This window comes from Procambarus clarkii, chromosome 40, assembly GCF_040958095.1.
Source record: "Procambarus clarkii isolate CNS0578487 chromosome 40, FALCON_Pclarkii_2.0, whole genome shotgun sequence".
Taxonomy (NCBI): Eukaryota; Metazoa; Arthropoda; class Malacostraca; order Decapoda; family Cambaridae; genus Procambarus; species Procambarus clarkii.
The window spans coordinates 2,562,100-2,588,132 of NC_091189.1; the positions used below are offsets into that span (position 1 = coordinate 2,562,100).

Genomic DNA, 26,033 nt, shown 5'->3' on the forward strand with positions numbered 1-26,033 from the left:
TCCCGCCTCGTGGATGTGTGTGTGTGTGTGTGTGTGTGTGTGTGTGTGTGTGTGTGTGTGTGTGTGTGTGTGTGTGTGTATACTATATAGCACTTGGAAGGAATCAGGGTAAGGATTTGGGATGGGACGGGGGGAAGGAATGGTGCCCAATCACTTGGACGGTCGGGAATTGAACGCCGACCTGCATGAAGCGAGACTCTACCGTCCAGCCCAAGTGGTTGGGTGGGCGAGTGAGTTAGTAGTTAGTAACAGTAGATTGAGAGTTGAGAGGCGGGCTGAAAGAGCAAAGCTCAACCCCCACAAGCACAACCTAGGTGAATACACTATAGCAAGTTTGTTGACACCGAGGTATGCGAGAAACAACTCCCATATTCTCCTTGGATATTTCACCGATTGTTTATCACATTTTTTATGTTTATTTACAAGAGTACACGTGTTGAATAACTTAAATTCACATAATTTACAAAAACTACGATTTGGTTTACCTGGTATATTTCATCACTCCCATCCAGGAGGCCTGGTCGACGACCGGGCCACGGGGACGCTAAGCCCCGGAAGCACCTCAAGGTAAGGTACAGTGATACTGAAAATCGTACAAGAACATAATATACAATTGTCAGGGTGGACAAAGACAAACTCTTTAGTGCGGGTGGAACATGAACAAGGGAACACAGGTGGAAACTTAGTACCCAGATGAGCCACAGAGACATTAGAAAGAATTTTTTCAGTGTCAGGGTAGTTAACAAATGAAATGCATTAAGTAGTGTTGTGGTGGAGGCTGACTCCATCCAGTTTCAAATGTAGATATGACAGAGCCCAATAGGCTCAGGAATCTGTACACCAGTTGATTGACAGTTGAGAGGCGGGACCAAAGAGCCAGAGCTCAACCCCCGCAAACACAACTAGGTGAGTACACATGTTGGGCTCTGGGTGATGACAAGGCTTAATTGGCATCATAAAGGTGACAATGTGGATTGAAAAAAAGGCTCAAGAAACCAATGTGCCACCTAGATGACAGCAGGCCATCATGTAACATGATAATGGTTTAATCAATTGGTTTACATGGTATACTTCATTACAACCATATGGAGCTGTGAAAAACCACTTGATCATCATCACTATGCATATCAAATAAGTGATGGAATTTTTTAGTGACCGCATTTGCCTAGTAACATGATAATGATAATCACATGGTAACATGATCTTGAAACATAATTGCAGGATTTTTTATGGGTCAAAGTAAACTCCATTACATTTACATAGTTATTATATTCTTATTTGCAACATATGTGCAAAACCAGAGAATCCTACAATGTAAAACCCAGATAACGATGGTTTAAATCATGACAACAACCGCTCTCTAATCAACCCAAAGATTATTGTAGGCAAGTTGAAGGACAATGTAAAAGTTCACTCTCCAAGGTAACTTTAGCAGAAATAAAAATATTGCCCCTTCAGTGGAAGTTCAAACTGAATATTAATGCCTGGATACCAATTTTGAGCATTAGCATGATATGGTAACCATACCTCCACTCTAACACTATATCTAATGTATTATGAACATTTTATAAACTGATGAGGTTAATTAAATTACAGTCTGGATGGTGATTAAAAAAATGTATGTACTGTAAACATTTTATTAAAAACATTTTAAGGTTCCCACCACCATGCACACACACGCACATACATACACATGCATACAGTCACATGTTGCTCTATGATTCATATATTGTTACCGATGAAATCACTGACAAATTAAGGCTCGTTTTGCAAGAATAAAAAAAAAATTGACCCCATGCACAAAATTACAAATGAAACAATTACATTTAAATTACTATGCTAAATTTATTTAATTATTCTTAAAAACCTGTAACTACTTCAGAACTCTTTTTACATCCACATAATCAACATTAATATATAAAATGGAGTCACTCATTCTATAGACTCGTATGATCACACAGTTAAACATTTACTTTCACCTTTTCATTTGAGCCTATATGTATTTCATTTCCAAAGCACCTTTTTCAGGACAAATAAAATGTGACACTTGGTAATCTTGGCTTACCTTAAACGTCTATATGAATCCCGTCTTCAAATACAGCATATAACCAATCCAATTTGACAATTATGCCTGTTTTCTGAAGCCAATTGCCTTTGAACATTAATATTTCATTCACTGTTCTTCAAATATATTATATATATTATATATAATATATAAGGGACAAAAGCTAGTAGTTTGTAAAGAAAAATACATCAAATATGGCCAGGATCACAAAAGAACCTCCTTACATAACAATGATGCATCCAAACACCCTCCTTCTCAAGACATCATGGAAGAAGACAACTTGCAATATAGTGTCTTCATTACTTTATAATTATTATGCCCTTTATGTCCCACACTTCAAAATTAAAACTATATGGAAAGAAACAGGTAATTAATATTTAAAGTAAACACATGGTCGTGTGTATTTTTTCAGTAATTTTACAGCAATATTTACCATCACTGATTTAATATCAATTTCTACATATGTAGAGCAAAGCAATAGAGTAATTATGAAATTTGCTTCTCAGGATATCCGGCTCCTGATTTACCTCACCTGAAACTAACAAATTAATAATTACTTTGCATGTGTAAAGATTTCCAAGTATCAATGAAAATGAATCTGTTAAAACTTGGAGGGGGGGGGGGGGGGTGTTTGCAAGAACCTGCTCTGGACAAGTTTCTAATGCTTCAATAAATAACTAGGTGCTAAAGTGGGGTTGTAAAATCAAGTTATTGATGCGCTAGACATTAGGATCTACAAATTTTAAGAGCATCCCACAAAAGAATTTCGACACCTTTACCTTACAATCCCGCAGACTTTAAATAATAATAAATAATACTTAAAGGTTTAGATTAAAAAATAGCCATTTAAATTATGATTGAAATGGGCATGTATGAAATGTGTGGCAAAAGATAATGAGAATACCACTGGGAAAAAGACAGATGCACCTGCATACTCATTTATTTTACATAATTTATGTGACCTCTTTAGTACTGATTGTCCAGGGCCTAAAATTTAGGTACTAGTAAGGTTACCTTAAGTTATACCAGTACCTGTGAATAATAAAGCGATATATATAAGTCACGAATATAATACAGTACATACATAAACAAGTGTATTCTGACTTTTGTAGATACTCGACTCCTATTCATACTTTTATCAAGCTACAAAACCCCCACTCCAAGATACCGACCTAACAATGCTGTTAGCGCAGTAAGTATATGGTGATAAAGCTTATTTTCCCTAAGTACTTGGCACATGTCAGTCATAAATTATGTCCTAGTTTGCAGAAAACAGAGAAAAGAATTAGCTACAGCTACTGGCTGACTTAAAACAATTATTAAACTGATTCTTAATGTACTTTGGGAAACTTATAGAATAATAATGTATAAAAAAAAAAAAAAAAATTGCCATGGAAGTGAAAACAAATGGAATGTGAAGAGAGCCTAAGTAAAAATGACATTCAATTTTTTTTTTTTTTTATAAAATATATCAATATATATATATACATTATACAAGATTAAAGAAATAAGAGAATCTACACAAAAATTATTGATTATTAGTACAGTAGTGCAATTAAACTGTGGAAGAGCTTCACAACTCTTACACTTTTTAGCCATACTTTTCATAAATATTTATTACTGAGTGTATACATACATGTGTGTGCATGCTTATGTGCATGTGTGGGTGTGCATTTGTGTAAGTTAATGTTTCAACATATAAACATCAAAACATGTTCATTCATGTAAACAAAGATGTGCATATACATGTGTATATTAATATATACATACTGTATATGCATACATGTAGACATACACAATTAAGCATTGTGAACATGAATTTACATACATACTTTCTCGCACTTACATACACTAACGCATCAAAGTAGTTGTGCAAAGAGCTTATGTTACTGTAGCAAGTATCAGAATCACATTTAAATGCTGTATATGGATAGAAAAATGCTATAACTTTTCATAACATTTGAGAGAGTGAAATTGAGAGACTATGCAGCAGTTTTGTGGTGTCTGTATCTCATGGAGATATCAATGCACTAGAAAGGTTACAAAGACATGCTGCTAAAATGGCATATGGAATTAAAAAAAAAAACTAAGGCTATGAGAAGATGCTAAAGGTGTTAAATATGCCAAAGTGGAAGATATAAGGAAAAAGAGGAGATATGCTCACCACTTACAAAATAGTGACAGTGAACTTAAATTGAATTGAACAGTGAATTTTTAAATCTCCAGCTTTAAGAACAAGATTTAAGCTAAAGAAATAAAGGTGGAGAAAAAAAAAAAGAAAAAAAAAAATTACAAACAGTTGGGTTGAAACAATTTAAGTGAGGTGGTGAATACCATAAGCATCAGCAGTTTTAAAGCACCATATAACAATTATAAGGAAGACAGGACAACCCCTCAGCATAGTTCCCATCCTGTAACTACACTTAATTATTTAGGCAATTACACACACACACACATGCATGTATGAACACAAGACAAATACAAGTCAATTTGGATAAATTCAATGTAATGGAGTGTGGAACAAGTTAATACAGTTAAGAAAGCTTACACTACACTTGGCAATTTCAGAATCATCTTCAAATTCATGGCTGAAGAAATACTACAGTAATTATTCATGAAAAATACATATACTAATTTGAGTCTCAAATTTTGTATCCAAATTTTAAAAAGTATACCAATAAATTAGAAATGATGCAGAGACATGCTATTACATGCTTTCCTGACCTAATACAAAGACTTCCTGATCTGACAGAGTTGACAAATAGAATTTTTTTAAACCCACAACTTTAAGAATGCTGATTCAAGCATTCAACCAGAGATTCAAGCTAAGAGAAAAAAGTGTTGAAAAACATGCAAAAGTTCTTATTGCAAACAGTGTTACACCAATGGAATATATTAAATGAGAGGGGTAGTGGATGACAATACCACTGGAAGCTTCATATCGTCATATGACAAAGCTTACAAGGAAGACGGAACACCACAAGAGTAGCTTTCATCATATAACTACACTTAGGCAATTACAATAAACTAGTCTCAGAACTGAGAGGTGCAGGTTTAGAGGAAAGATTAAAGGAATTATATCATCACTGGTCAATAGATGAGAAGAAATGAGGACACATGATTACCACACACAAAATACTAAGAGGAATAGGCAGGGAAGACAAGGGTTGACACAAGCAAGGGCATACAAATAGAAATAAAGTGCCCGAATGTGCCATAGACACATTTGGAAAAAAAATTGCAAAAGTTGTGAACAAAGAAAATACTCTTATAAAGTGAAGTGATGTGGGCGAGACCAAATAAGTGAAGCTCATTTCCCACAAGTACAATTACACGAGTGGTACAAGCATGCACCCCTCACACACACACACACACACACACACACACACACACACACACGAACACGCACACACACGAACACACGCACACACACGCACACGCTGCACAGACTTCCATTTTTCTGGGAATCAATTACAGTATTTAATTATGCATCAATTCATTAAAATATACAAAGAATTAAATTGCATTAATCTTCAAGAGCTTCACAGCCTCAGTTCAGGGTTTCATGGTCATTATAACTAATAAAACTTCTCTACTAAAGATGCTGTTGAAACTTAATGCGCTACACTTATGAACCTAACACTGAAGTAACAAGAAGCACCCACCACCATATTATAAAACTATATTAAACCCATTTTAAAGTAATATCCCTCCACCAATGAATGTTCAAAATAATTATTGTGTCATATCTTAGTGACAAAGGAATTATGACAGTCTTAGCTAAAAATTATAGGTGCTGTGAATAATACATGGATGTTATGTTGTAGAAACTTTTTAAATGACTTAATAACAACCGGCAATTAACCTGCAATGTTAACTAAAATAATGCATCATGATTATAACCCTCTCCACTATTCAATCCTCAGCACTGTTATTTCTCACACACATGCTTGTTTAATCGAGAGAGTTTGATATGGTGATAAATTATCCCTTGATCCCATGTAAGAAAACAATGGAAAAGATATTTGATATAAAAAATTACATTATTTAATTCCAAGAATAACTCATACTCCACTTTCATTGTCACAATTTTATCATATGAAAATCAAAATGGAGTTACTTGCAGCAATTCACTGACACAAGCTCAAAACTTGCATAATGGTATCCAACAATCGATTAAAAACATGAGCCATTACTTGCAACTGCAGTGTATCGTAGTACAATGCCTTAGAATAAAACAAACTTTTACAATTTTGAGCAAATTACGAGCTAACAATTTTACGAAGTGCATCTGGTAGTATACTAAACTAGTCCAATATGTTCTTGGGAATGTTTAAGAGATACTCCATACAATTAACCAATAAAATTTGATGTGCCTGTTAGCCTTGTGCAGGTATCACAGCTTGACCACGCCATTAAAACAGACCCTACCTAACCACCTGGAATAGTTATGCATTTGCCTATACTGGAACACATACTACAGTATATACTGCTCTTGTTTAACTTGGAATCTCATTAACTGCACTTAAAATGTAAATTTACCCAAATCTTTTATTTATCAAGTAATAATCACAATTGCTCATGGCCAATACCAAGATTTTTAATCTAAAATAAACCAAATGGGGTTTTGCCACATCTAAGAAAAAGATTATGACAATTCTAAGCCTGCAGTTATGATGGAGTCTTGAATTATAATGTACTGGAAGTTCAATCAATTTTTAAAGGCATACAGGTCTGTACATACAGCAATAAAGATAGGCTGATAAGCTAAAATTGAGTTAAATAGACTGTACAATAAATGCTGTTCTGAGGAAAGAGCCATGTCTACACAAAATTAATTAGTTAAATATATATATAGCTAATATTGCCATCACCTGAATCTTACAAAGGTTTATAACAAACATTTAATATAGAGTTAACTGTAAAGAATTTACCCCATTTACCATTTGCTTGTTAATACAGAACATGGGCCTTAAGCTACTGCACCCTATATTGGTAATAATAATTTTACATCATTCCCTCCACAAGTCTGATTAACCATACATCTAGCACAGAATTTTAATGCATATAAAGTAACTATACATGTATAAAAATAATTACAAACTGAAAAACACACCAGCTCATTGATGTTCTATGTGAAAAGCTTCCTACTCTACAGCAATAGCAATTATCAGACAAGCTCTCCAACATAAGATAAATAAGCTCTCTCCTCAGCATATTACTGTACAACAAACGAACTCTTTCTCCAGCATATTACCAGCTACCAATGAGCCTTCTACATAGCATATCAATCGAGCTCTCGGTTTAAGGAGGATATTACCAGTAATGTAATAAGCAACATTGCCCTTTCGCTATACCACTATACCAGGTGTGACATTTTTATATAAAAAACCTTCTCTGGATTTCTTAGAAGGCACTGATTTCACATTCTCACCTGGACAGATCATACAGGAAGATATAACTCTGGAAGTTATGGGATAATGTCATATTTACAATATATATAGTTTACTCGAGCTGAAGTCGACTATGCCTGAACAACTTCAAGCAGTCTACTATATTTCAGTGCTGCTCCCTTAAATTAGCACCTCTTTCATGGTATATTTGCTCGAGGCAAGTAGCATCGTTTTCTTGTGCTTTTTACTCACAGACACTTCATATAGTTAATAAATTCCCTGATTAGCCTTTATATCAAACTGGCTGGTACTAGCTACTGAATTTTTTCTATTTCTCACAAAATCCATGTCAGTATGTACATGATTCTTAAATGCTGTGTTAGGCTCACAAAATGCCTAACTTTATAAAGTACACTTAAACATCAGGGTAAAGGACTTTAGCAGTTTGTACAAAGCTACATTTTCTTGTTTTACACAGAAATTTGTATGTTATCTACAGACAGCACAATTTATATATGCTTTCTTGGCTATCATTAAAGTTCACATTAAGTACAAATGATAAAACCTTTCTAGCTTCATCATGGATGGTATTTTTGTTGTAATTTCCAGTTACAGAAGTATTTCTTGCAACATCTTTAACTGGGCATCAATTAAGTAACAATCTGTCATTCACAACCATGATAGAAATACGCTTAGTTTACAAATTCTGAACATTTATGATCTATGTTCTCACTTGAAATCACAAAAATATTAGACCTAGCTCTAAAACCCTGTTGATGATAATCCCATAAAGCATCACCGAGTTCTGGGTATTGGAGCATTTACTGCATACTGTACTGAACACAAAACCATCACTTTGCATCATTTCATGTAAAAAAACAAACAAAAAAAAGCAATTCACTTAATAAAAAATACACAGACCACAAATTAATTGGCTTGCCATTTAAAAGAGCCATTCATAATCCACTGTTGAGTTACTGAGCCGTCACACGGTTTGAGGACAGGCAGGGTAACATCCCGAGCATCAGGCTTTTGTAAGCATCGCCCAGAGTTTACATGGCGAATTGATCCATCCTGAAAATAGAATACAAATTATTTTCCAGTTATTTAATTAAACTAACAGGAATGTAACACCGACTTATACCTGTTTTTATATTATAAAATAAATAACTACTAAAAAATGACATACCACTGCTCCTCCTCCTCCACCAATATAAATTAAACCAAGAAACTACAGTATGTACTACATGTACTTTGCTAATAAAAACTACAACAAAACAGTCCCTGCCATATTAAACAATTACTCTATGAAAAATAGTAAGTTAGGAGGTATAATTCCCCTATGAATTCACAAAGCAGTATAAAATCTATAGAATCCAGGTAATGAGAAAAATTTAATGCAAGGTGAAAATAAAAAATGTTTAATTGAAAAATATACTCCACTCGATAACACTATTACTGAACTATAGTATTTTATTTTTATTTTTAATTTTAAGAGGGATAAACTTTGATAAAAATATCGTGGAGTATCCAAAAGTTACTATTTTAACTGAATGTTAACATCGCAAATTTTTATGTCAATCTCTATTGAATCCCTGTAATACTGTACTGTATATCTACAACTTAATAATCATTACACCAGAAGAAATACAAAATTATATGAAACATGTTTGCTGATGACCTCAAGCTAGTAGGTAAGATAAGAAACTTAAGACGACTGTCATGCCCTTCAAGTAGACCTGGACAAAATAATGGACTCGAATTTAGGGGTGTTGGTCAAATCGACCATGGTTCTGTCTGCACTTGTTCCTTTCCTGGTCGACAAAGTTCGCCCTGCTTCTGGCTCCAAAAATCTGAGGGTTTTGGAAGCATGGGCAGGATTTACCTCGGGATGTGACATAGGGTGGATCCAGGGTTTACCCCTTCCGATACGGGCACAGAGGCAGTTGAGCCTCTCAATCCCACCGAGGCTTCTGGGTCTTTCCAGCTAGATCACCTCACTGTAAGTACTGTTTAACACTTTCGCCCGGGCATGACGCAGCATTGCGTCATCCGTTTACTGGCGGTAATACCGGGGATGACGCAGCATTGCGTCATCCACTTTAAATAATCGCCAAAAATCAGGTTTTTATCCGATTTTTTTTGGGACTGGTTTTAAAATGCGCGCCGATGTCTTCCCATTTTCTTTGTCGAGCCTCGTGGCCCTCAGGCGGCTTGGCACACGCCGTGGGCCCATTGTTTTCGCTCCACTGTTGTGACCAATGTTGCCTCCCCTCGCATCTCAAACGTGTGAACATTTCGGCTATTTTCCGTGGCTATATTTCTTACTGCGGCTTTAGAAACTATCTACGCTTACTCCACGATGGATAGTGATCATGAACAAGGCCCTTCCAGGAAGAAAATTGCGAAAGAAAGGCTTGAAAAGGGCGGGAATTGGGAGTGTAGCTGGAAGGCATCTGAGCGCTCACTTGCGGCTAACGCGTGGCCCGTCTTCAACTCGTTGGCGGTTGGAGCGTGACCAGGTTTTTTATTTTATATGCTAATGTTCCTATAGAGAATTCTATTGCGAACCCATTGAGACCAAAATGAAAAATCTAGGACGAAAATTGGGGTGACCAGAGTGAAAATAGTGAAAACATTTTATCGCGTTTGTGCGCTCCTGGGTAACTCGTTCGCACTTTCTCTGTTTGCTGCGGGTAATTAGCCGGGCTTTTGGAGTTTATATGCATTTAGTGCTGTAGAAAATTCTATTGCGAACACAATGATACAAAATTTAATCTCGTAGGACGAGAATTAAGGTGACAAAGTTGAAGAGAGTATACACTTTTCAGAATTTACGCGCGCTCCCGTGACACCCTGGGTCCCATATCGCACAGTTGAGGGGTGGCGGGCGGGGTGCACGAAAGTGTTAATAGTGTGTACGCTAATACTCATTTCGTTTGTTGTGGCATTGAGTACTAGGAGATTTTGAACCCATCTTTGAGTAGGCATTTCAATTCTAGTGAATCATTTTCAGTCTGTTGGTTGTTTAAGTTCTTCACTTTTGTAAACCATGCATTTGTCTGTATTGCTTTGTCTACTTTCTGGATTCTTCCTCTGAATAATCTTAAAAATACCCAGCTCTCTCCGCTTATACAAGGGGACCAGGTTCTGGTCTCTAGTAGGCCAACAGGATAAGTATGACTTATGTGAATTAGTAATGTAAAGCTATCTCGGTGATATGCATCAGCGAGCCACCAAGGAGCTTCCTTTGCCCAAGAAAAGCAATCAAGCTACTCACTCTGCAGGTGTTTTACATGACACTGGGTGGGAACTTTTATTACAAATAGATATAAGTTATTATTCCTATCAGAATTCACAGTACCTGATCATTATAAGTCCACATCTGGTTACCACCCATGCCGTGACAACGCACAAGCTTCACCGGCCCACTAGGGTTGGAGGCATCTAGACAGTTGTCATCGGACATAATCTGTTGCCTCTTTGTGTAAGCAAACACCTGAGAACATTATTTTTTCATTAGTGTATGCTGAAAACTCATAATAATTATACTGTACATTGTAAAATATTTAAATTGTATACAGTTTCTTACTTGCTAGAGGGTGACATTCAAATTGTTAACTGATACAATACCCTCTTATTCTGAGAATAATTAATAGTATATTAAAATCACTAACCAAATGTTCAATATTTTCAATATATCATGTAAAAATTTAGACTCACTTACAGTAATTAAGACCAAGAAAAACAGAAAATGCAACAAAGACATTATTTGGAAGAGAGAAACCAAGCACACTCATGCAAATGTGTTTCATGCATAAAAGCAGACACTACAAAAGCACTACAGCATACATTAACAAATATGAACCTGAATATATACAAATATGATTCCTGAAAATGAATTACTAATCACAAAAAAAATTTAGCTGCCTTATTAACGTTATATTGCTACTGCTCCATCAAGCGATAAGTGCCATTGCCCCACTCACACAATGGAGCCTAGTTGTGCCCAGGAATATTCAAGAATCTCGCTTATAAAGTTATGATTATGACTAGAGACCTCAGGCAATCATTTGCCTACCATATATTGGACAAAAATCTTAAAAAAACCCTTCGTTACCTTCCTGGGCCTTAGTAAAAAGATGGGCACAAAGTTTGGTGTAGCACCATCGACTGACATCCATCCTCCAATTAACTTGAAAAATATCCCTTAGAATATGACTGACAATAATTCTTCACTCTCTACTGCCAAGCTAAAATAAGTACTGCATAATTGCTTATTTTCCAACATCAATAACCAATGCTTAACAAATTTTTTTTTTAATTAATTAAAAAAAAAATTTGTTAAGCATTGGTTATTGATGTTGGAAAATAAGCAATTATTTGTAAAATAATAAGTAGTATTTGAAAAAAAATAAGCAGTATTTGTTTTTATGCACTACTGTTATAAGATATATCTAATTTTTGGGTGTCCAGTTTGAAGGTTAAATTGATAAATTTTTAATTAACATTTTTCTTCATGGAGGAAAATTACAGCAAGTATCAACCGTTACACAATTGCTTATGACAAACACACAGTATGAGGATTCACCCAAGGTAAAGATGGCTTATGTCTAACAAAATTTGTCACTTTAGAAATTTAAGGAAATTGGTGTTTGCTAATAAATTCCTGCAATTACTAAGATTTGACATATCTCTGGCTGTTATTGCCTATTAAAATTATAGGCCTACTTATTATAAATTTAAAATAATTAATCAGGAGAATTTTGGCACCATTGCACCCCAAAAATATTTTTAAATGTTTATTCTCACTTTACCTGAACTGAGGAGAGTTCACGGAATATATGGAAGGTGGTTAGGAAGAGGAGAAAGATTATTGTTTGGTATGGGAGCCCCCACCCATCATAAAAATGGTAGGTAATTGTGCTTCTGGCATTTTCTCGTGTCTTTTTCTATTTCCCTCTTGAGACTCACTGGATGCTTTTCTTACAAGAAACCTGTCCTTGTAATGCTGTCCATACAGCATTTGTTTTTGTCTGTGACTTAAAAGGGGAGGGGGAGAGGGAAGGGGAGGGGGGAGGGGGAAGGGGAGGGGGGGAGGGGGAGGGGGGAGGGGGAGGGGGGAGGGGGGGAGGGGGAGGGGGGGAGGGGGAGGGGGAGGAGGAGGTGTTACTGTTTGGAAGGGGAGTCCCCTTCCATTATAACATCAGGCAGTGATGACTTCTCTGAGGTACACTCTCTCCTACGTTTTGCATGCATACCACTAAGTATGTGGCTCACTGCTTGCTCGTCTTACTAAGAATCTGTCGAAAGACACTTGTTTTTCCCTACATTTTAATACTTGTCTGTAGCGAGACATCACATTGTCATTTAAAAGGTCAATGCTACAGCTTTATCTGGGTGAGTTTTTTTCAACAAAACTTTGCAGTTCTTCACATACTTCACACATTTTCTTAACAAGGAAGGGACATCATCATCTGCCTCTTCTCACAACTATTTTCTTAGGTTGAACCTTACCACCGTATTTCTTGGGACTCATTGCGTGATATATAATAATTACTTTTATAAACAAAAAAGCACAAAAACATTTAAATTCTTTACAAGTGCGATCGTCACAAAGTGGGTGGCTCTGGTAAACTGAGGCCGGGTCGGCCCGTGCCACAGGCACCACCCCCTCGGTCAACCCAAACTTGTATCAACAAAGTCGCTAGTCAGGGCAAAGGTCGTAAGTCGAGTTGCATTTTCCAACAAAATTTATGTCGTAACTAAAAAATTCGTAAGTAGGGGCAGTCTTAAGTCAAGGCGCCACCGTATTGAGGTTTCTCTGTATGGAACTGTGTACATAATTTGTTTTTGTTTTTTACTTTTGCCAAAAATATGGTACTTTTATTTTCTCAAATGTTTTAAGAACTATACAGAATGGTGCTCCAGGGCTGAAAGAATCAAGCACTCCAGTGGTTAAGCCTTTATGTGAATCTTAGAAATAGTAGCTAATATTGATTTTAAGATAAACAAATTTAAAAATTTAATATAACCCAATTTGAGGAGAAAATTACAGTACAACCTTGATTCGGCAAAATATATGGAAAAGGCCTAACTGGTTGCTATTCCTGTTCCTATCAGTGTTTAATTTATCTATATATTTTTTTTTAAGTGTGATCAGAGCCATATTTAAGAAGTTACCACTCATATTCTAATTTTTCCTATGATCTACGAGTCGATTTCAGTGAGCAAAATTAATTTCATCCTGACCTGATTGTAAAGAGAGATTTCACCCTCATTGTCAGTATTCCTCAGGATCCAGCCCCATTATATTATTTTTTAAAGGTGGCGACATGACCCAAAAATTATGTAAATGAACCAGACCTATCAGGTTTTCCACATGTTCATGAACTCTGGCTCTACATCCTAAGCAAATTCGCATATCACCTGCTTTGCCAAATACCTGTTCAACAACGCAGGGGAGTAAAACCTAGCCAGTAATGTGTTGCAACCAGAGATTTGCCAAAGAGAACGCTGCACTAATTTTGTTTTACTTTGCATGATGTTCCTTAAGCCAAGACAATAAAATAAAATATTAACTAACCCTTTCTAATACAATACTGAATATCAGTTTCACAATATACCCCTACTGAAAACAGCACACAATGTTCACCACACATACGGACCTGTTGACCCGACAGCTTCTGACACTTTGATAATTTCAGATTGGGGCGAGTATTAATCAGGCACAAGTCATCTGGGGATTTTATCTGTTGGTGTGAGCATGACAGAGCCCTAAATATAGAGCAAAGTTGCATACCACAATCTGATAAAAATAAAGCCAACCCACAAGCAATAGGCTAGTACCAATGAGAAAATTATCTACATATAAAGAGAATTTATGTATAATTAATTATAATTCATTGTGCCAGGGGATAGGCAGCCAATGTATATATGTTAGGCTTATATCATTTCAAATCCGCAAAGATAATACCACACGAGACTAGATGGCATGGCCAGATGTGCAAAAGATCCCCAATGAAATGCAGAGGTGCAATAGGTATGCTGAGAGAACTCAACAACAAAGGCCCAAGACTTTTCAACACGGTACCAGGTTCGTTCTCAACACACAATCGAGAATTCTGGGTTTGAATCCTGGATGGGACAAATAGTTTGGTGCATTTCCTATTACCTAATGGGCCTGTTCACCTAACAATAAATCGGTACCTCAGGAGTTTATTTGCTTCTTGTTGGTTGAATGCTGGGAAAAGTCAGTCATTTGATGGGGGGTGGGGGGCAGAACCCTGATATAAGCCTAACTTGTACTGTATGTATAAAATGGCTGCCTGTTTCCCAACAAATGATTTACTTAATTATTAACTTTAAAGAAAATTATCTTCATAAATTCACTCTTCACAGTTTTCCTATGATAAACATCTCAAAAAACAATGGATTATAATTATATTTTTAATAATTAATTATTGTAGTATTACAGTAACTTTTACAAATTTTCCAAATTCTTTGAATAAATGTGTTTCCATGTATCAAAGATTTCCAATAGCTAAGAAACTGCCCAATTCATGCAAAATACCCCATGCAAGTTACAATAAAAAACATCAGTGCAGAATTCCATCTATTTTAGAAAAGCATAGGTTTTTTATATTACTACACAGTGCTATACTATGTCAGTAAACACAATAAGAAATCATGAAGATCCATTGTTAACCATCGAACAGCATGCACGGAAGCAACTGATAAGAGGCAAAGGCTGGAAAGATCCATAGAACATTATAAATATAATTATTCTTCCATAATCAGACCTGGTTGCCACCTAGGCCATGACAATAACTGGTGCCAAGATTCTCTCCACTCTTGCGACCTAAAGTATCCAAGCAGCTCTGCGTCTCTGCATTTCGAATCTACAGGAATTCAAGTTAAATAAATGTAAGAACAGCAATTTCAACAATACTGAATTATTTTTCATACCATAAAACATCAATGCCAAAAAGTGATTATTCCTAAAGCCATAAAAATATGAAATTAATTAAATTATTACTATGTCAACCCTGCAATTCACAATTTATTGATTCATTTCATAACTTGTAAAATTACTAGTTGATTACTTTAAGAAAAAATCAATGCCACACTTATTTGATGATAAAAAAAAATCTATCAGATGCATTAGCTTAACCTAATAAGTAGCAAATTGTTTTAATATAATGACTGCAAATTTTTAGCCAAATATCTGTAGTAGTTACCATGGAATACATTTAGGTGATCACATTTTTTATTAATTAATTTCATCTATGATTGGTGTTATTAGTGGCAAGTGCATTCATTACTGATGAACAATCTGGCTTAAAACATATTTATAAATTACAATTTAATCCTGAATATCTTTATATGAATATTAAAGCATCCAAAATCCTGTAACGTGAAAAATATAATTTGAACAACTGCACATGCCTACTACATCATTTAGAAAAATCAGATTTTTAATTCACCAAAATTTCAATTTTTTGGCATTAAATATTTTATTTAAGTTGCCAGAATTAGAATATAGTATAAAATCCATCAATAATACATGGTAAAACACATACCTCTCCTAAGTAGTAATAATCCAGAGGCATCTGAGACTCTGGGTAAATGTTTTCCAAGAACCATCGGAAGCTCTTGCACTTCAAGTCTTTCCGTAATTTTCGGCGGGAACTAACATCACCATAATCAACGCTTCGTGCACCTAAATATTGTTTGGATGTATATCATTATATGCAGGATTGCAAGTTTTGAAATACAGTACTGAATAAATTGTATTATATACAGTAATCTAATATTTTATCAATAAAATCTCAAAGATCATTTAGAAGATACAATCACATTATTTATAATATTTACCAGATAAAACTAAACTACTACTAATTCAAAATAAAACTTTGTAAATAATTTAAAGTACAACAGAATATTTTACAAACAAAATCATCTACAAAAATACAATACCAGTATAGGACATAAAAAATACAAAGATGGGGAAGGATAAGGATGTTGTAGGCAAGTCTTCCTGGGAAGACTAATGATAATGATCCCTGTAAATGATGCATCTCACTCATCAATCACTAATATTCCACAAAAATATTTATAAGGTATGTTTAGGGATTAAATTAGAAATTTACATTAATAAAGCAGATTTTGTTTTGTCATCAAATAACTCTAATAGTGATAAGTTCTAACATCTCTCTCACATGACCACTTCCAATGATCATACCAATTAAAACATCTAACACCAGAAGTAAACATGAACCAATCATGGTGCATAGAAGCAGCCTCCTTGCTCTTCAACTTTCCACAGGAGCTGCAGTTGCACGATGTGTCTATGATAATTGGGATAATAAGCAGCCTTGCTTTAACTAAACTGTTTCAGTGACGAAAAATGGGGTCTTCATGTTAATCACTGCATACCTTCTTTTCAAATGGATTAGAGTTAGACTTTTTATAATAAAACTGCAAGACTAAACACGATATTAGAAAAGGTCGTGTGAAATGAGCTGGTCAATTAGATCCACTGCTTAATAAATTGTCTTATGGATAAGCTTCAATTTAGTTTCTGAAGGGAATTAGAATGAATAATATATATATAAAAAAAACAGGACTTAAAGTAATGTGAAATATTCCTTTCTTTGCAGCAACTCTCTGACTTCCCAAGCCAGAGTCCATCTACCCTGGACACTGCATAAATTCCAGGTCGCATCAACATTAGAATCTTAAGAAGAACCCTTATAAATTGGCTTTCAATATTGGCTGCAATACAGTGGAGCAGAAAACTACACAAAACCCTTCTCAAATGATATTGGGGGTCACCAGGACAGTAAATTAATCTTCTAACTACTGCCTGCTACCTGACCATTAACAATACAATGATGTCAAAGGAGTTGGCTGCCTTCCTAACTTAACCCTTAAACAGCGGTTATCATCAATTGTTGATTCATAGGGTAATGCGGTTATCATCATATGAAGAGTTAAAAATTATTGTCTGGGTTTTACATGTATGATGCAAATATGGATATAAAAGATCGTAAATAAAAGCTCTTTGTGGATGTAAATAAAGAACAGCAAGACATCAAAGGATAAAACATGAAGTGTCAGCAAAGTCAAACTCCAAGCGTTGACAAGTGCCAGACGCAGCCTTGCAGAGCGTCTCCACCCAGTGAAACGATAAATACTGTATTCACCTATTTTTGTGTTTTTCATACATTCTGCATACAGTACAAGTATATAATTCTATAATGAAGGGGGTAATAATAATTTGTTACTCTATAGAGTAACAGAGTAAACATACTCTATGGAGTACGATCATTTCTCCATAGCCGCTGTCTAAAGGTTAAGGTAAATTCTTGGGGTGGACAGTAGAGCGACAGTCTCGCTTTATGAGTTAGTGTTCAATCCTTGACCGTCCAAGTGATTGGGCACCGCTTTCGCAAACAGAGTTGTCGAAGATTGAAACAAGTCAGGCGAAAAGGTGGTGGATACCAAAACTGTCAGTAGTTTTAAAGTGTTATATGAGAGTACTGGGAAGATGGGAAACCACGAGCGAAGCTCTTATCCTGTAACTACACTTAGGTAATTACAAGAACCAGACCAACCTGCTCCAAGACAAAGTCAAAAGAGGCAACCTAGATGTGAGAATAGAGGACTCAGCATGCTCTAACTTAACTCCATGTACACTATGATGGAAAAGGACAAAAGTAACCCCACCAGAAAATACAAATAAAGTCAAATTATGTCATTTTGCAAAACATCCACCTGTAGAACTACCAAGGCTTCGACCAGAGACAGTCCCCTAAAAGGCCCCACCCAGTCTAAAAGGATCAAGATCAAACCAGAGCTTACCAATGGCTGCAGAGCAGATAACTTTGAGGAGCCATTATTATTTTAGGGAAGAAAACCCCCCAAAATGATAAAGCAGGAAACTGTAGCCAGAGACATATATACAAGTGGAAATCACTCCATTCAGTGAACAATAATGCAATGAACACCCTGAACACTCACAGAAATTAGGTCAGTTTACTTTAATGTGTGCGCAGAATTGGAACCCATACAGATAGACCATCAGGTGAAAACTAAGCGCAGTTGGTACCTCCAATCTTCTTGTTGGCTGATGCTGCCACATGGTGGTCAGGTGGTAGATATATCAGAAATCTGTTCTTATCATAGTTAGAATAGTTAGAATTACAATCTAATAGGGGGGTTTTGAGTTGTGTGTTTCTGCTCTTTTGAATAATAGTGAGACATCTTAGGTGTTGGATTACATATACTCTACCATGTTTTCTTAAACATGTAGCAAGACAATTTAGAAGGTTCCTCGTCAAAGATCCACAAGAACCTGGCATTTTTGCAATATTGGGAGTGGACCCCGGTTGTTGAGCAACTGAGAGGAACTTTTTCAGAAAGACACAGTTCCACATAAGTACAGACTAATAAAATTCTTTATTTCATTCTTAAAGTTATTGTCTAGTACATACTTGAACATGTGTAGTATAGAGTTATTGCTTAAAAACAAAATACGAAGTGGAAAATTCTGCTGTATTTATGCAACATCCATAAGTTGTAAAGCTTTAAAAGATACTGCATGGGTTAAAAAAAAAGAAAAAAGCAAGCAAGCATGAAGTAAACTATAGAATATTAACAAGCTCAGAAGTGACAGATTAACAGCTAGTAAATCTGCATCAAGTTAGCATATCACCTCCAAACGTCTAAAAGCCATCTGATTAGCCATCTGTAATTAGCAATTTATGATAGTGTATTTAACAAATTTAATTATTAAACCATGCCACAACATACAGTGCCATTCATACCAAATAGTTAATTTGTTTAATCACCAAACAGCCAAGTTATTTTACAGTAATTTTATACAGTGGAACCTCGATTAACGAATTTAATTCGTTCCGGCACCTAGCTCGTCATGTGAAACATTCATCTTTCAAAACGAATTTCCCCATTTAAAATAATGGAAATAAAATTAATCCGTTCTACCACTGAAAAACATCAACATATTCGATTTTGTAAATAATGGAGCAGCCTACCTGACATACACTGAACAAACCTTTATGACCGTCTTTTTTCAGATTTGTACAATTTTTTTTTTTTCATTTTTTTAATAGAAAAAGGTTCGTTCACTGTATGTCGGGTAGCCTGCTCCAATTTTGTATAAAAAAAAAATTGAACAAATTTGAAGAAAGGAAAATGTCATAAAGGTTCGTTCAGTGTTTGTCAGGTAGTATGCTCCATTATAACATTTTTTCTTGTTTTCAAATTTTTTCAAATTTTTTTTTTATACAAAATTGGAGCAGGCTACCTGAGCGTCTGGGATGTTCTCGGACATAGGTTCGAACCCTTGTCACGGCCCTTATGGATTTGTTCATTTAATGCATCACACTATTGTGATTTCTGTGTAGTGTAGTGTAGTGTAAAAAAAATTTAATTTAACAAATTTGAAGAAAGAAAAATGTCAAAGGAAGGTTTGTTCACTGTATGTCAGGTAGGCTGCCCCATTATTTACAAAATCGAATATTATGTTGATATTTTTCAGTGGTAGAATGGATTAATTTTATTTCCATTATTTTAAATGGGGAAATTCATTTTGAAAGATGAGTGTTTCACATGTAGTTGAAATTAACTATATGTAATATAGTTGTAATATAGTACCTGCAGCCATTCTGAAATTATAAAATAAAGTACTGTACTGTACTGTAGTTAAAAGTCAAGGAAAACATTTATACATTTTTCTAATATTGTCTTCCACTGAAATTTGCACTAACTTTTAACAAATTCTATAAAATTCTATTCCTCCCCCCCCCCACACACAACCCAGTCCCACACACCCACACATTAAAAATTGCTTCTAAAGAAGTTAAATCGAATCTAGGCTTTAGTGAATACAATAAGTTAAGCAAGGAAATTCAACAGATCTTGCAGTCTATATACTAAAGAGTCATCAGTCACAAAAGATCTGATTGACCATTCAGGGACCAGAGCAAGAACCAGGATCCCCCTCCCCTCTCACAGGTGCAAGAATTGAGTGGCAATTCACCACTCCACCAGGAGGGTTCACAGAAAATGAAGCCTGGAAATGGCCAAAACTCCACAAACTATTCACAGAGGACAAGTGATTAACTCAAACTACCTCAAAATCCTTTAGTACTGATTATTGCCACCAGGCGGCCATACACCAGCTCTCAGTCGCCTTTCCACCTCATTTCTCGAGCTGATGGAGGGAGGGTGGGGGAATCAAGGAGCTACTGGGGATCCTCCAGAAAGAGGCATTTTATTACATTCAACATAAATTGTAATAAAAAATTGTACAGGGGGTACTTCTAAATTCCTTTATGGCAAGTTCCAGTGGACACCCACTTCATGAACCTTTCGTTGTTCCCCTGAAAGTCCAGTATTTGCACACCATATATTGGCAATCATTGAAATTTTCTACAGGTTTTGGATATGAAAGTAGAAACTGATTTTAAATAATTCTTGATTTTTAGTAAGTAGCTATGAAACAAAAAGAACAAAGGACAGAACAGTACTCTACTGTATAGTCAAAGTTTTGTGAAATTGATGAAACAAAATATCATGGAATCATGTATAGCGTATTAAAAACACAGCTAAAGACAAATCTTGCAAACTACAAGATGGTGTGCCAATTAATAACAGTGCTGCACCCTAGATACTAGTGATAATAGTGAGAAGGTGGCCATATTAATGTGAATGGGCATGTGGTAGGGTGTGTGCTAGCTTGCAGTAGTACTATGGCAGTGATAGTGATAATATCTACAGTGCTATGGTGGTAGTGGGAGGGGTATTGAAAGTTGCAGTGCAATGGAAGAGGTAATAGTTGTAATGGTGGTAAAAGGATGAGGTATGTGCAAGAGGCCAGGGTGAAAGGCAAGCGTGCAGCCTGACCTGGGTTAATGCTGTAATAGAACTCTTTCCAGTCGTCCAACCACACCTCGGCGAGACGCGCGTTGTTTTTGTTTACAATTTTGGAAGTGCCCCCTGGGAACGTGTATGGGGTAGACTTGCGGAACACGTGACCCACATGGGAGCAAGTGGAGATCTCTAGCGTTCCCCCACACATCCACACCTGTAGGATGATGATTCAGCCTCACATGAGCCAAGCAGTGCTGGGACAGGTTGCTAGATTGTGACTGATGGAAATCCATACACAGTACAGTACCTCTCACCAAAGTGCCTAGAGGCCCCCAGGCCATGACTAAGCTTGTACTCAGTAGTCCTTCACCTCCCAAAGCTGCTATATTTAACATCTATACAATTTTATACAGTTCACCATTGCAAAACATTTAAGTGTATGCTAGTATACAGTGGCCATTGCTTTCAGGTGCTCTGATTATCATCAATAATATTAAAGAAATAACTAGGACATAATACTGTACTATTAAATGAAAAATATTTGAAAATTGTCTTAAATTCAAATTAACGCATTCAATACTCAAATAAAAAGCGACAATAGAAATCAGTTTCTCATCCAGCCATAGCCAATTAATTAAATTGTCATCCACTAATCTAAGTCTATTATCTGTAAGGATATCAAATACTTGTTAGTAGGAGATGCATTTATGTAAGTAAGGCAATATCAATTTGTTAGTGGTATGCATTTACAACATTCTGGATATTATTTCATAACCATTTTATATACATTACGAGGTACTTATTTGCTTTGTTATCAAGAATATTGTAATTCTTTTTAAATGCTTCTCATTCTGCTCATCCACTGCCCTGTAAACAATTGCATTTGTGTGTGTGTGCTATAACCCCTATCAACTTCACTCTTCAAGATGGGGAAAAATGCTTCTCATTTAAAAACTTGTCAAGTCACAGCAGAGGAAATTATGTGAAAGCAGACACACAACACGCATCATAGTGGCTACATACCTGTATGTTAAATGATTACCGATTTTTACAAACAACTAGAGGACTAGTGATAGAAAGAGGATGCTGTATTTCAGTGTTTGCAGCCAAAAGTCAGGAGTGAACATTTTCAATGCAACCCTGTAAGAAAGTGTTAATGGAGACCAATGTGATAGGTCTTGTCTGGTGAGAGGTGAATCACTCAGGGTCATCATCAACCCATTTGGTAGGTAAGGTTGTGGGCTTAGTGGGTATGGGAAGGCAGGAATCTAAGGGTCAAGGGGCCTAGGGGTAAGGGAGGGTACCTGGATTCATCTCAAAGAAAAAGTCCCTCCACTCGTCCATCCAGACTTCAGCCACACGGGCCGAATTCTTCATGACCACGTTGACAACTCCTCCAGGGAAGGAATAAGGTGACTTGTCGCGGAACACATGGCCCACATGTGAACAGGGGATGATCTCTAGCGTGCCTCCACACTGCCAGATCTAAACACCATTGATGTCAGCATACTATCAAACTGCCTTATTTCTTAAATTCTTCTCTAGTTCCCTTAATCTTAATGTTGCATATTTTGACAACACTGTATTAGCGATGTATTCAAAAAACATTATTACAAATTCTTGTCTTGCATTAATGCAACAATCTTTAAAAACATTAATTGCCAGAAACAAACTTTTCTTTACTACAAAGTTTGTTAGCTTTTTTGTATCAATGTACAGTATACAAGTCATTATGCATATAAGACCTGTAGTACTTAAAACTTTAATCTGCCAATCTAAATTAAATATACTTGTGTAAAATCATGTCAATAAAAACATTTTTAATAGTAATGATAGGCTCAAACCAAGGTCCAAGATATAGTTTTGGTGAAATGTTTTAATTTTATAAGTGATTTTCTAATTACAAAGTGTGCACACTTTTGTGTACATGCTATAAAATAGTGAACTGTACCCATTCTGCAACATAAAATAACACCAACTTCAACTTATGTGAATACAGTACCATAAAAGACTTATTATTGAATCTATATTATTAACTTCAGGTATTCAGGTAACTAAATTGCACAACTAATCCTATGTACCATTTCAACATTCCTAAATGAACACAATTTAAAAACAATTATAAATATGTAACAAGTGATGATACTCAGCATCTTGTAAACACTAACATTTTGTATGAAATGTGCACATTAAAATAATTAAAGAACAAATTCTAAAGAAAGTAAGAGTTTTTAAGTACTTGTACTATTGTTATATATAACTAACAAGATTACTTACCCTAAATGACATTTCCAGATTTTCTCCTCCCCATATATCCATTCCTTCATCATAGCGGCCAATCTTTTCAAAATAATCCTTATCAATGGCAAATAATCCACCAGCCATAGTAGGTGTCCTCAGTGGTTGGGTTCTATCGCCCCCTCGTCTCTCCATCTCTCGCTGAGGAACTCGGTACCTGATTAAAAACTTAAATGAGAAACTAGTCTCCAGAATATATTAAAATAATTACTGTAGATATTCAATACATTACTTTATAATGGAAAAATTTAATCTCCAGTTACCATAACCCAAATGCACAGTTACCAATACATCAGCACCTCATTTGTCATAGTTGGCCTGTTGTTTATATATGCAAGGTGCAATTATTGCCAATTTAACACTACCTCCTTTACCCCCTCATTACCTGGAGGCAACATTCACAAATTTGTATAATCGTGCAGCCCAGGGAAATGCAACTCTTCTCTTTTGATTGCATTATCTGAAAGGCTATTGCTGGTCATAGCATGCAGACTAACACTTTAAAACCCAGCTGAACTAATACTTTCTGTAGGAATTTAATTTCCTCTTCTTTCAAACTTTTGTAGAGAGTATAGGTTCTGATCTGATCTGCTTCAAATTCACAAAACAGCAAAAACTTATCCTATACAGCAAGAATTGCAGGCTCTTAAACAGGAGAAAAATAATTCAGGCGAGTAAGGATTTATTTGCTCAATGTAAGAACTTTAATTGTAGCGTGCTTAGTTGTTTGTTATTCTGTCAAAAGGCAATTGAACTGAAGGTAAATGACAGTAGGTACCATTATCTTGGTGATTTCGGGGCTTAGCGTCCCTGCGGCCTGGTCCTCGACCAGGCCTCCTTTTTGTTACACACCCCCAGGCAACAGACTGTAGCAGCTGTGTAACTCCCAGGTACCTATTTACTTCTAGGTGAATAGGGCATCAGGGTGAAAAAACATTTTACCCATTTGTCTCCGCCTCCACCGGGGATCGAACCCGGAACCTCAGGACTACAAATCTGAAGCGCTGTCCACTCACAGCTGTCAGGCGCCCTATAGGATACTAATTTCTATTTAGCGACTTCAAGCAGATAAGTTATTTAAACATGTTTCTCATCCTACCATCTAAAGTTTAGTTTCCAGTTGAAGCCGCCCCAAGTCATGTCTGAAGCCGTTACATATTCGAAGGTTTCATCAGAGATGACATCAATAATTGGACACACCACACGAGTCCTGAAATAAAGTGACGAGAATCAATGCAACAGACTTTGAAGAAATACTATATTAACTTGTCATTCATTTACTTGTGGTAATAATATTAGCAAACAATACCTAGATAAGATTTAATTTTGCCAAATAAATCAAGTGAGCTCTTCAACCTTATTACAATTTAATGTGCATAGAATTTTATTAAATATCCCTAAATAACCTTTAATGAATACAATTGTTTTAAACTCTGCAAATGGGAAACAATGGTACCAAGGAGGATTATAGCTATGTTGTATATTTTAAATGCACTTGTACACAGTAACAATGAAATTACAATATTGTTAAGAAGACACTAATGTATTTATTTTCAAAAATAGAACAATAAGTTAGCTAGGTATCTAGCCTTCGATGGCGGCATATCTTAAAACAACAAATCCAGACATCAGATTGTGACTAAACTTATTCTGCAAGGTCCTATTCAGAGTAATGAAATATGGAAACCATATCGAAATATAAATTAATATTAAATAACATTATCCAGATTTTTGTCTCCGTGAACTTCAAATACACAGCTCTGTATAAACACATTTAACATAAAAGTTTAACAACAGTAACCACTACGAAATTCGCCAGTGAGTAGGGAGGAGTGAAGATATGGGAGTATTTGCTGAACGTTTACTGAAGATGCACTTATTTTACTTTTTGCAACATAGCTCAGTCAAATTCTCCTTCCATTAGCAAATCTTAATTGGTTATAAAAAAACAAAAAAAAATAGTCACCGTGGGAACATTCCTTCTGTAAAAATAGATCAGATGAAGCAAGTTTCAATCCAATATGAAGAAGTATTCATGATATTCATGGAAATCAAGGAAAACAAATTACGAAACCAAAAGGTATCCCAGTAACTTGGATGAAGATGAAAATGAAGATGAAAATGAAGGCAGCATTTCTTGCCCGAAATGCTGTGCATAGTAGTGGCTTTAGGTATTGCATGAAGTAGCACTATCTATAAATCCAACATTATGTTTGTAACTCATCTTCTATTGATGTACTTTTCCCTGAATAAACATTTGAATTTGAAGATGAAGATGATGATGAAGTAGTAGTATGCATAGTTTGCGATCCCAAAAATTATGTATCAAATTAAGTTTATTATGCTAAATAAGCCCAATACAGTATATAATAAAGTAC

The 26,033-nt window shown here is 35.7% G+C and overlaps 1 protein-coding gene across 2 annotated transcripts; it reads right to left on the reverse strand.

The window, feature by feature from the left end:
• Nucleotides 1-1,621: 1,621 nt before the first annotated feature.
• Nucleotides 1,622-24,889, reverse strand: LOC138349730 (polypeptide N-acetylgalactosaminyltransferase 5-like). 2 transcript variants are annotated; one of them, XM_069338605.1, is made up of 7 exons: nucleotides 24,755-24,889; nucleotides 23,635-23,812; nucleotides 21,391-21,571; nucleotides 16,041-16,180; nucleotides 15,261-15,359; nucleotides 10,823-10,957; nucleotides 1,622-8,532 (listed from the first exon to the last, which is right to left on the reverse strand). In XM_069338605.1, the coding sequence occupies exons 1-7, from the start codon at nucleotides 24,793-24,795 to the stop codon at nucleotides 8,386-8,388; spliced, it is 921 nt and encodes a 306-aa protein (XP_069194706.1). In that variant the 5' UTR covers nucleotides 24,796-24,889; the 3' UTR covers nucleotides 1,622-8,385. The 2 variants fall into 2 exon arrangements, with proteins under 2 accessions (XP_069194706.1, XP_069194707.1); XM_069338606.1 differs by lacking the exon at nucleotides 21,391-21,571 and adding an exon at nucleotides 22,662-22,842.
• Nucleotides 24,890-26,033: the final 1,144 nt, after the last annotated feature.